At 40.8% G+C, this 12,370-nt stretch overlaps 1 protein-coding gene across 1 annotated transcript; it reads left to right on the top strand.

Moving 5' to 3' along the window:
* The first annotated feature begins 793 nt into the window (after window positions 1-793).
* On the top strand, window positions 794-1,518 carry LOC131250166 (pectinesterase inhibitor-like). The gene has a single exon (XM_058250779.1). It carries the CDS (start codon window positions 818-820, stop codon window positions 1,409-1,411), a length of 594 nt encoding a protein of 197 aa, XP_058106762.1. The 5' UTR covers window positions 794-817; the 3' UTR covers window positions 1,412-1,518.
* The last annotated feature ends 10,852 nt before the right edge of the window (window positions 1,519-12,370 follow it).

Raw genomic sequence — 12,370 nt, forward strand, 5'->3', positions numbered from 1 at the left:
GTACTCTGTGGGATCCGCCGTGATGTTTGTGTTTCATCCATTTCGTTCATCCATTTTTACAAATAATTTTATGACTTTATTCCAAAACTGAGAGGTATATAAATTTCAGGTGGACCACACCACATGAAAACAATAGTGATTGGATATCCATCATTAAAATCCTCCTAAGGCCCACTGTACTTTTTATTTGACATCCAATATGTTGATTAGATCATACAGGCCGAGATGAAGCTAAAAAACAAAAATCAGCTTGATCCAAAAATTTTATGCCCCCAAAATGTTTTTTAATGGTCGACGCTCATTCAACACTGTTTCATGTAATGTGGTCAGGTTAAGATTTGAATATATCTCATTTTTGGTTTCACATCTTAAAATGATATCTAAAAGTAGACGGACGGCATGGATGAAACACATACATAATGGTGACGCCCACAAACCACCGACCAACAGCCATTGGCTGGTGTCAGGGGGAGTAGCCAATCCGTTTCCCATAACATCACTTAAAAAAACGCGGTATTTTAAACTCATGGATATTGCAATAATACGGCGATAATGATATTTTCAAAATCTCGGCCATATTTCTCACTCCAGTAGATCCGTTCGCGAAAGGTAAGGTAAGGTGTGCATTTTTCCAGTGCACCCGAATCGCGCTGCACCAGAGAAAAAAAACTTACGCGACCGGTTCAAACGCCTATTCTCCTCCCTCCACCGCACGTGCCTTGCACGTGCCACCTCCCCAGACACTACTATATAAAGACGTAAAGCCTCTCTTTCATCGTGTATCAGAAGCGTGTGATTGTTAACGTGAAAACTCAAAATGTCGACTCTTTCTTTGAAGTTCCTCGTCGGTGTATTCGTCCTTCTCTCCATCTATCAACCCTCCATTGCCGACGGCGAGAACGCTCCTCAGTCCGCCCCTCAATCCTCCCCAGCCTTCAACGTCCCGGCTGGAAAGGACCCAACGTTGATTCGCGAGACTTGCAAACTCACCAAGAACTCCGACGAATGCGTGAAGAATCTCGAGGCTGATGTACGCAGCTACGACGCCACCGACGCAGGTGGGCTTGCGCAGATCGCGATCGAGCACGTGGTAGCGAATGCTAACCATCTATACGTACAAGCGAATGCATTGAAATCGAAGCCGGGTTATGATGACCAGTCGATCCGGGCCATGGAGACTTGCTCTAAATTATATGGAGAAGCAGTTGATACGCTCATGCAAGGAAGACAGGCAGTTGGATCCAAGGACTACAAAAGTGCTAATATATATGTTAGTGAAGCAATAGATGCTTCTGATACTTGCACTCAAGAGTTTGAGGAGTCTGCCAGGAAAATGCCATTTGCTCGGAGGAACAAAATGGTTAAGGACCAAGCTTCCATCGCCTTAGATATCATAGCGCATCTTAATTAGGTTGTGTTTGGTTGCACCAAATATCAAGAATTTTTATGATATTTCTTGATTATTAGGTCCAACTTGATTCACACTTTCATGATATTTCATGAAATTTGATGCCCCAGAATGCATCTATTTTTATTAATGTGGCTGTTGGTGTTATTTATTCTATGATATAATACAAATAAATCTCAAGGGGAATTTTATATTTATTTCCAGTCTACTTTTCTTTTCTTTTTCTTTTTTCCTTCTTCTTCTTTGGCAAAAGATGAGGGCACACCACGTATACCTATTCGGGAAGCACCTCATCCAGACGAGGTTATGCAGCTAGCCCAGAGAGAGAGAGAGAGAGAGAGAGAGAGAGAGAGAGCTATGTTGGATATGATAGTACTATGATATTAAGGAAGAAATTAGGATTAGGGTTTTCACTCTCTCATCTTCTCTATTCATAGATAATGGAAGTATAGTAGTCTTTCAAACTAACTTGTTAAGTACAAAACACTAACAATTAATAATAAATTTAAATTTAAAATATGAGTTTTGCTAGCGGCTCTACCTTCATGGGACGTTAGCATATTCTCCAAAGCTTTTTAATGGTGCATGGGACGCCAAATCATTAATCAGGGAGGTACATTGGATAGTACCATTGGTACCGCCATAATGCAAGAATCACACCGATTGGATGATCCTAACCTTATAAATGAGATTAATTTGTTACTATATATCATTTTTTTTTGGGGCCATGGATAGATCATATGAGTCGACTCATCAAATCAAAATGCAACTTTAGAGTTATATCAGTGGGATCTACAAATTATTCAAGATGATGATACATGGGACCTTTTTTTTTTCAAAACTTTTGTTTATTCACATGGGATGAAACACTTTACAAGAGATTTTTGTTTAATCAAGGTGATGATACACAGGACCTATCTCCATTGCTTCGTTTTAATTGTCCATCTATTTTGTCAGCTCATTTAACGCTATGAGACCAAAATTAAAGTATGTGTAAAGATCAAGTGAACCATATCACAGGAAATAGTGGATTGGCTGTGTCAGGGCACAAGCAAATTCAGTGTCGCATCCTATTGGTGCATGCTATTGTTGATGATGTCAGCTCATAAAACACATTGATTTTCTCTCATTAATGGTGGATTGCCAACCACATGACCTAACTTTCAATGGGTCAAATTTCTCTAGCCCCACTATGATTTATGTGTTAGATCTACACCATCTATCAAAATTTTCAGGTTATTCTAGAGCATGAGCCTAAAAATGAAGCACATACACATTGAAACCTTATAAGGTCTATGTCAGGTTTATTTGCCATATAACCTCCTGGTAATTAAGGTCACATAGCCCGGATGAAGGGAAGCCACAAATATCAGCTTTATTAATTAGGTATCCAATTCCCATTGTTTCACGTGGTGTGGTCACTTAAAATAATAATAATAATAATAATAATAATAATAATAATAACTGACCGCTGCCTTTTCATTTCATAAGACGGCTATACAAAGGAGCTTCGGCCAGGCCCACAACAAAAAGGGGACAAGCCTAGATGTACCTCGTTTTGGTCGCATGCCCTAAAAGTTGAGGAAAAATGGATAGGCAGTGGGTATCTAATACGTAAGTCATGGTGGGCCCACGGAAGTTCCACACATTAACCCTTTCGGTTTTCTGCTCTCTCCACTGAGCAATGGAACGTGTTAAATTTACATGGGTCCTAAGATTATGTAGTTTTTAGATTTAAACCGTTCATCTATTCTTTTAGATCATTATGGGATATAGAAAACTCTGGTCAACCTAATATTTATGTTTTACCATCATTCGGGTATGTCCGACCTTATGAATAGGTTAGATGGCAAATAAGCCTAACGGTTGACCTCTGAAGGGTTTCAACGACCATTTGTTCAATTTTCTGTGATGTGGTCCACTTGAGCTTTGGGTGTATTTATCTTTTTGTTTTTACTATTATTTTGGCTTAAGCTCTAAAATTATCTGAAAAAAATGATGGACGGTGTGGATCTAACAAAAAATAATATTGGGCCAATGAGAAATTGGGCGTATTTTGTGAACTGGAGCAATGAAACTGTGGACCAATGAGAAGCGCCGGCACTGGAATTTTCCATGCTTTCAACATAGCTGATTCGCACCATAAAGTTTAGTACTTTATTTTGATTTGAAAATCTAGATTTATTTTTAACTTTTCCTCATTCGTCTCAGTGCTCGAGATGGAATATAAGTGATTTTGAATAAAAACATTTTCTGAAATTACAACTCGCCTCTGCCAGGTTTCAATGCTAGCTACCTGGAAGCTCGGTTGACGTGCCAAAGTTCTTTTGACGGACTGCGCTGGAAACCGGGGTGCACCGTGATGTTTAAGGAGTTGAGACGAAGAATAAATAGGATCCAAAATTCAAGTGAGTGGCACTAAATTAAGAAAAAGGTGGACAGTGATGTTTACATGCCTTCGATACTGTTCATAACGTCAATCTCACGGAGATGTACTGAAGACATAAATATTAGCCTGATTCAAAACTTCGGTGGCTTAGAAATATTTCAATCGTAGACGTTCAATTCTCATGTTTTTGGCCCACGTGAGTATTGGATCCAACTCATTTTTGGTCGTCCCATGTCCTAAAATGATCTCACAAATGGATGGACCAGGTGAATTTCTCACAAAGAAAACGGTGGGCCCTGCCTAAGTTACCAAAGCAGGCTTTCCAAGGAAATCCGCGTCCTCGTATAGGAAACGGATTGGGTACTCACGGTGCTCAGTGTGTCCCAACATGATGTATGTGTCTCATCTATGCCGTTCATCCATTTTTTTTCAGATAATTTTATGGTATGAACCTGAAACTAAGATATATCAAAAGCTCAAGTGCGCCACACAGTGTTGATTGAACTCTTACCATTAAAAACTTCTCTGGGCTACAAAAGTTACAAAAGTTTTGTATCAAGCTGATATATATATATATATATATATATATATATATATATATATATATATATATATATATATATAATTTATTTTATTATTATTATTATTATTATTATTATTATTATTTTGTTTTTGTTTTTAACCTTCATCCATGTCCTAATGACCTAATCTACGTGTTGGGTGTCAAATAAACATTACAATGGGCCTTAGGAGGTTTTTAATGGTAGACATTCAATCACTACTGTTTTCCCATGGTGTGGTTCACTTGAGATTTTGATCTGCCTCATCCATGAGATATAGTATTAAAATGATGTGTAAAGTGGATGGACGGTGTGGATAAAACACACAGATCATAGTGGGGCCCACAAAGCAGTGACCACTAGCCACATGGCTAGTGACAACTCCACTAGCTGTGTGTTACATCCACCCGGTCCATACATTTCGCCACATCATTTTAGAGCATAAGCCAAAACCCAAACTCACGCACACAAAAAGTTGTGGGAACAATGAGGTCCACCATTGAAACCTTCCTAGGGTCCACCATGATGTTCTATTAGCCATCCAATCTATTCATAACGTCACACAGGGCCTGGAGGAAGGGAAAATGCAAATATTAGCTTGATCCAAACCTTCTACCCCCAAGAAGTTTTTAATTGTAGGCGTTCTATCTCCATTGGTTTTGTGGTGGTCCACTTGAGCTTTGGATCTGCCTCAATTTTGGGCCTATGACTTAAAATAATATGATAAAATAGATGGACAGTGTGGATCTGACACATACACCATGGTGGGGTCTATGGAACATTTCTAAGTTAACACGAACGCGAACTGCCATATGTCAGTAGCCAGTAGATATTGGACGGTGATATATGGGCCCAAACATGATGCATGTGCTTTATCAATTTCGTACATCTATTTTTTTATATCATGTCAACGCACATTCTAAAAATGAGGTAGATCCAAATATCATGTGGAACACACCAGGGAATAGTAGTGATTAAACACCCACCACTAAAAACTTCTTGGGTTCACAAAAGTTTTTTATGAAGTTGATATTTGTGTTTTCCCTTCATTTGGGTGTTTGTGACCTAACCAACCGTTGGACAGAAAATAAACATTACAGTGGGACCTAAGAAGCTTTTTATGATGAGTGTTCATTCACCACTATTCTCTTGTAGTATGGTCCACCTGAGATTTGCATCTGTCTTATTGTTGGACTCATGCCCCAAAAAAGTATGGAAAAATAGATGGATGAAGTGGATAAAACACATCATGGTGGGGCTCACAGAGTACTGTCCAGTAGCCACCTCACTATTGGCAGTGGAGCTAAATGCCGAGCTTACTCTTGCTCGGGTGGTAGACTCTCTAGAGTTTCAACATCCAGTCAAGGGTTCGAGTATCCATAGGTGGTGAAATTCCACTAGTGTGAGTGTGTGGGGTGTGTGTGTGTGTGTGTGTTAAAAAAAAAAAAAAAAGTCAACCTCGGCACAACTCGGCTTGTTTTAGCTAGTGGCCCACCTCAACTCGAGTTCGGCTAGCCCACCTCTACTCAAGTTTGGCTCAGCTCGGTCCTCGAGCCTGACTTGCCAGGTTGGCTCGATTCGGTCAGCAACTCAGACTACTTTGAGCCAACTTCAAGCCCGAGTTCGAGCACCCAAATAAAGAGAGAGAGAGAGAGAGAGAGAGAGAGAGAGAGAGAGAGAGAGAGAGAGAGAGAGAGAGAGAGAGAAGGTTATCGAGTTATCGGATCAAGTGCTTGATCTTTGTGAGAAATCCATCTTGTCCATTCGTTTTATCAGATCATGTTAGGGCATGGGCCCAAAATTGAGGTAGATCCAAAACTCAAGTGGGCTGCATGATAGGAAAAAGTGAGGATTGAATGTCCACCATTGAAACATTCTTCTGACCAAAGAAATTTGGGATCAGGCTGATATTTTTGTGTTTTCAATTCATCCCAATAGGAATGATCTTATTAATGGTATGGATGCCATATAAACATCTCAACAGAACCCATGGAGGTTTCAATAGTAGGTATTTCTCTACCAACTTTTTCTTATTATACAGCCTACTTGAGTTCTGGATCGGACGTGGATTGCGTCCTACCCCCTACCCCCACCTGTCTCTAGCCCCGAACTTGATGTATTTCTACATCCAAGACGTTTGGTGGGCTGGCCCACCTTGATGTATTTCTACATCCAAGTCGTCCATACCTTTTCTAAGATCATTTTAAGGCATGACCGAAAAAAATGAGGTAGATCCAACGCTCAAGTGGAGCACACTAAATAATAAGCTTGGTTGCCTTAAATGCATAAAGCATTCATATCTGGCGTGGTCCATTTGAGCGTTGGATCTGCCTTATTTTTGCAATCATGCATTAAAATGATCTTAGAAAATGGTTGGACGGCTTGGATGTATAGATACATCACGGTGGGCCTGCCCACAGAACTGCCCATTCGAGGCTAGAGACGGGCGGGGGTAGGATACAATCCGCATCCTTCTCGATCTGTCTCATTTTTTGGCCCCAACCTTAAAATGATGTAGCAAAATGGATGGACAAAGTGGATTTCACAATGGGCATCACCTACCTGAGCATATGTTGCATCTTGTATAACACACCACCAATGCCGATAGTGTGGTAACATGGCAAGGTTTAGTAGGACCCACCATGATGTATATGTATATCCACACCATCCATCTGCTTTTCCAGATCATTTTAAGGCATGATCGAGCCAGCTCAAGTGGACTACACCATAGAAAGCAGTGGAACTAAATGATTGCCATTGAAAACTTCTCGGGGTCTTCAAAAGTTTTAGATCAAGTGTATATTTATGTTTTCCCTTCATCCAAGTCTGTGTGACCTTAATTATGAATAGGTTGGATGGAAAATAAACATCATGGTGGGCACCGATCTTTTAATTTAAGGAGATTTTCTAAGTAATTTTTAATTTAAGGAGATTTCTAAGTAATGGTGTTTATCTTTATAGCACTTGTAGAGTGGTTCATATTCAAGGGCAAGATCATATGGTTCATATCACTCACTTGGCATGCTTGTTCCTTAATGACACCAATCATAAGGTTATGATTATTCTATCAAGAAGAATATAGTTCATGGTCTTCTTCCCTTAAATGTTGAAACAACCAAGGTTTCAATATTTCTAGCATTAAAGATAAATGTGTGTGGAGTCTCTCTTCATATGGAAATTTCACAACTAAGTTAGCATGGGAGTGGTTTGGTGCTCGACAACGCTGGTTTGGGAGCACTCAGGTTGTAGTGGGAAAAGCTGATATTTCTTTTGATGCAGCGTTATTTGGGGCGCCAGTAGTTGTGCGAAGTTGCTGTGGGGCCCGGTCTTCTAAGTGTTATGTAGTTGCTAATGCAGGGGCGTTGGAGGTAGATTGATCGGTCAGGCCTGGCATCAGGTCTGGTTGTCGTGGGTGTTGTAGTTGGGACGGCGTGGATTTTGCTGCTGTAGTGGGCCTGCCCTGTTTTTTTCTACTTTGTTTTGCTAGGTGCGGGCTGGGGCCTGCCCTGTTTTTTGGCTGCCTTCTCAGCCTCCTTTGGAGTCCTATGGGTGTGCTGGCTGCTGCTGGCTGTCTCCCTTCTCACTGCGGTCGCGCTTCGAGGGCCCTCCAGTTTAGGCTTCTGTTATGCTTTTCTGTATAGCCAAGTGTAGCTGTCCTATATGATAGGCAGGGCCCGGATCCTTTTTGTTGGGGCCTGCCCGAATGGCTGTAAATTCTAGTTCTTCATTAATAAAGATCAGGTGGAAAACGATTTCCACCTTGTTTAAATAAAAAAATTTTTTAAAAAAAGTCAGCATGGGAGTGCACTAGATGCAGCACGAGTGATTGCATTAGGCAAAGTGGGTTTGGCATGCTAAACTTCCTTCAAGAATTGAGGTCTTTAGATGGAAGGTCCTGAGTGGCGTGATTCTGGTGGACTCTTATGTGCAGCAAGTTGAGTACATTTGGCATCCATGTGCTCTTGTTATCCCTCTTTGCGAGGTGGCACTGGTCCGAACACCTCCTTCGAAGACCACGACCATCTCTTCTCCTCTGGGGAGCCAGCCCAAGTTTGTTGGCATCACTATAACAATGTTTTCAATATCGAATTCATAAGAGATTATCCCTGCAGTGGAATCAATGGTTCAGATCAGCCAGGAACTCTTCTTAGTTTTATATCTCATGGGTTTGATCCCCTTTGTTCTTGCCGTGGGAAATTTAGGTTGAGAGGAACAACACTCGTCATGAGAATGCTGAAGTTTAATTACACATCCTCTATTATTTTTTGGGTAAACGGATGGTTGGGATCTACTGGTGCCTGCCTTAAACCTGTCCGTGAATGCAATTTATCTCAATCCATCACTCTCCAATCCTTAGGCATCCCTAAGATCAATCCCTGGAAGAGAGATGTTAGAATTATCTCTTGGAAAAGGCCTAGGATGGGATAGGTTAAGTTGAATGTGGATGGTTCATCCAAGGGCAACCTCGGTAGGGGGTTAGCGGGGAAGTATGTAAAAACCAATGTGGTAAATTTCACTTTCATCAAGCTATTTTTCTTCATCTATAGTACATTGCTACGAAGAAAGCCAAAAATGAACAGCATGAGATGTGTTCACCGGTTTAGCATTGTCCATCCCAAACTTGATCAGGGTGGCTCCCTCAAGTGTGTGTGATCTCCAGCTTCCTAAGCACCCTTTTGGCTTTTGATTTTGAGCTTGGTCTCATTTTAACCTCCGGCTTGACTGGATGGGTCGATTGTATGATTTGACTGAGTGAGCTAACTCAATGAGTTGACTAAGTGAGTTGATTCGATGACTTGGGTACTAAGATTTCTAGGGTTTCAGTCTTTTTGAATTTGGGCTTACCGGTTAGGATTAGGATTTTAGATAAGAGTTTAGATTAGGAGGTTCCTATATGGGTTTCCATCCAACTTGATCAGCTTGTCAACCTAAAATGTGGTGTCTACATTATCAAATGGCACCTAAGTCTATCTTACCTTATGAATCGGTTAGATGACAAAATAAATATCACCATGAGCCTAGAAACGTTTTAACAGTGGTGGTAGACATAATTAATATCCCTATTGTTTCCTGTAGTGTGGTCCACTTAAGCTTGAGATATGCTTCATTTTAAGCTCATGGCCTAAAATTAGCTGAAAAATGGATATTAGTGTGGATAAAACGCATACATCATGGCGGCCACCACAAAGTCCTAGCTACTAGGGAATGTGGATTGCCTACTAATGTCATCAGAAGCCAGTAGCTACTGGATGATGTTCTGTGGGGCCCACTATGATCTATGTGTCTTATCTATTTTGTCCATCCATTTTTTTCGGTATAATTTTAAGGTATGAGGGAAAAAAAAAAAAATTCATATCTCATGTGGACCACACCTGATGAAACCGTGAAAATTGAACACCCGCCAATAAAAACTTAATGGGACCCACAAAACTTTTGAATAAAGCTACTATTTGTGTTTTCCCTTCATCCAACTGATGTGACGTAATCATCAGGTTGGCAAATAAACATTACAGGCGTTAGGAAGTTTTTATTAGCGGGCGTTCAGTCACCACTGTTTTGTTGTGGTGCGGTCCACTTGAGATTTGAATCTCTTTCATTTTTGACCTCACGTGCATTATAATGATATGAAAAAATAAATAGATGATTGATGTGGATAAAACACATATATCATATGGTGGGTCCACAGCACCTATACCTCACTGATGGTAGTGTCAGTACTATGGGAGTCGATTAGATGAGATAGGTAGGTGCGATCCCTGTCTGTGGGGATCACAGTGCTATATGTGCCTTAAATCCACACCGAGTCCAACCAGTTTGAAATCTCATTTTAGGACATGATCCTAAAAATGAAGCTGACTCAAATCTTAGGTGGATCCTTTTTCTTTCTTTTTTTTTTTTTTTGGGAAAACAGATTTCATTTCATGGAAAAGAGATACAAGCAGCCTATTTCGGGCAGCAGAAGAGCCGGGGACAAAGCCCGAGCTGCCTATCATGTACTATACAGGGAAAGACTGGGAGTCTTTTCTAATGTATCCTAAATCAGTTTTGTCCAAAATAACCTGCCCCTTGATCAATCTGGGGAGGGAGAAAAGACCATGAAAAAACCTGGAAATCTGCTCGAGCAACCAATCTTGGCCAAGCTATCTGTCGGGCTGTTAGCTTCTCTAAGAACACGAAGAATCCGAAAGTTCTCTTGGATAGATAGCCTTTTAATCCTATTCAACCAAGAAGACCATTTCCAGGAAGGCGAGGAGACTTTGGTAAGACAGCTGACAGCCCAATTTGAATCTGATTCGATGACAATGTTGTGTAATCCAAAAGCCAAGCAGTATTTTTTTTTTTGGTTAGTACACACCCACTGTCAGTACACACTTCATGTTAGCCACCCCCACTAGGGAATCGATACCAAGACCTTAGCGTTGAAATAAGTTTTTTTTAGACCATCATGAACTGCCCGCATCTCAGCCATGTTGTTAGAGGCGACTCCATATCCGCAGGCAAAAGCAAATATCGGGTTTCCGAGGTGATCACCGCAGATGCCTCCACCTCTAGCAGGGCCTGGGTTAGCCAGAGACGAGCCATGTACCTTCAACTTGAAGAAGCCCTCTCAAGGCTTGATCCACTTGATTATGGAGGAGCGGGCTGGGCAGGGATCGGGCGACTGAGGAGGGAGGAGGATCTTAGGTGGATCCTCACCATCAAAAACTTCATGAATTTCACTGGAATGTTTATTTGTCATCTAACCTGTTGATAAGGTCACAAACACTTAGATGAACAGACCACACACATCTCATCTTGTTCCAAAGCTTTTGTGGCACCTCTGTTTCATGTACTATGACTTCAAGCTACTTTATTTTTTTTATCATACCTAAAATGAGCTTTCAATACGGATGGATGCGTACGTGTCACATACATCACTGTGGTCATCATAGTCAGGAGGCCACCTACATAGGTGGATCCGGGTCTCACCTAATCCGCTCCGGTATTCAATCCGGGTCGGCTGCCACCACCCAATCCGCGTGAAGCAAAAAGAACCTTTCCAAAGGCGACCGCTTCGGTTGATCGGTGGATAAACCGAGGTGGGTGGGATCCCTGACCACTGGCCTACTATGATGTATTTTACTTATATCCACACCGTTAATATGTTTTGAAAACTCATTTTATGTAATGGTATTATAAATACGGCAGATCTAGATCTCAAGTGGACTATAATATAGAAAATAGTGATAATCAACCATTAAAAACTTTCCGTGGCTACAAAAGTTTTGGATCAAGCTGATATTTGTTTGTTTTCTTCTTCCAAGTCTTTGTGACCTTATCAATAGGTTGGATGACAAATGAACATTCCAATGATCCCATGAAGTTTTAATGGTGGGGATTCAGTTATTACTGTATGGTCCAACTATGATTTGGATCAACTTCATTTTTGGTCCACTCCCTAAAATGAGCTTTCAAAATGGATGGACGGCGTGAATGTAAAGAACGTGCATCAAAGCAAGCCCCACAGTTATAGATCCACCGACCTCGTGGATCCAAGGATCCACCCAAACCGCGTCATTTAAATGGTGCATTCCCTAATCCATCGAGGTGAGTGGGACCCTTGACTGTGGGGCCCACTGTGACTACATCCATTCCATCCATTAATATTTAAAGCTTAGATTAGGGCATGATCTAAAAAATGAAGCAAATCCAAATTCCAAATGGATATTAGTACAAGAAACAGTGGTGACTGACAATTAAAAAATTCTTGTGGGCCACAAGTACTTTGGATCAAAATAATATTTGTGTGGTCTCTTCATCTAGATGTTTGTTACCTTATCAACGGGTTGGATGGGAAATAAACATTACGATAGAATCCATAAAGCTTTTAATGTTAGGGATTAAATAAAAACTACTTCCTATGGTGTGGTCCACCCAATATTTGAGTCAGCTTCATTTTTGAGATCATGTACTAAAATAATCTTTCAAAATTGTTGGACGGTGTAGATTTAAACCACATGACATGCATCACTG

The sequence above is a fragment of the Magnolia sinica genome, chromosome 6 (genome assembly GCF_029962835.1).
Source record: "Magnolia sinica isolate HGM2019 chromosome 6, MsV1, whole genome shotgun sequence".
Lineage (NCBI taxonomy): Eukaryota > Viridiplantae > Streptophyta > Magnoliopsida > Magnoliales > Magnoliaceae > Magnolia > Magnolia sinica.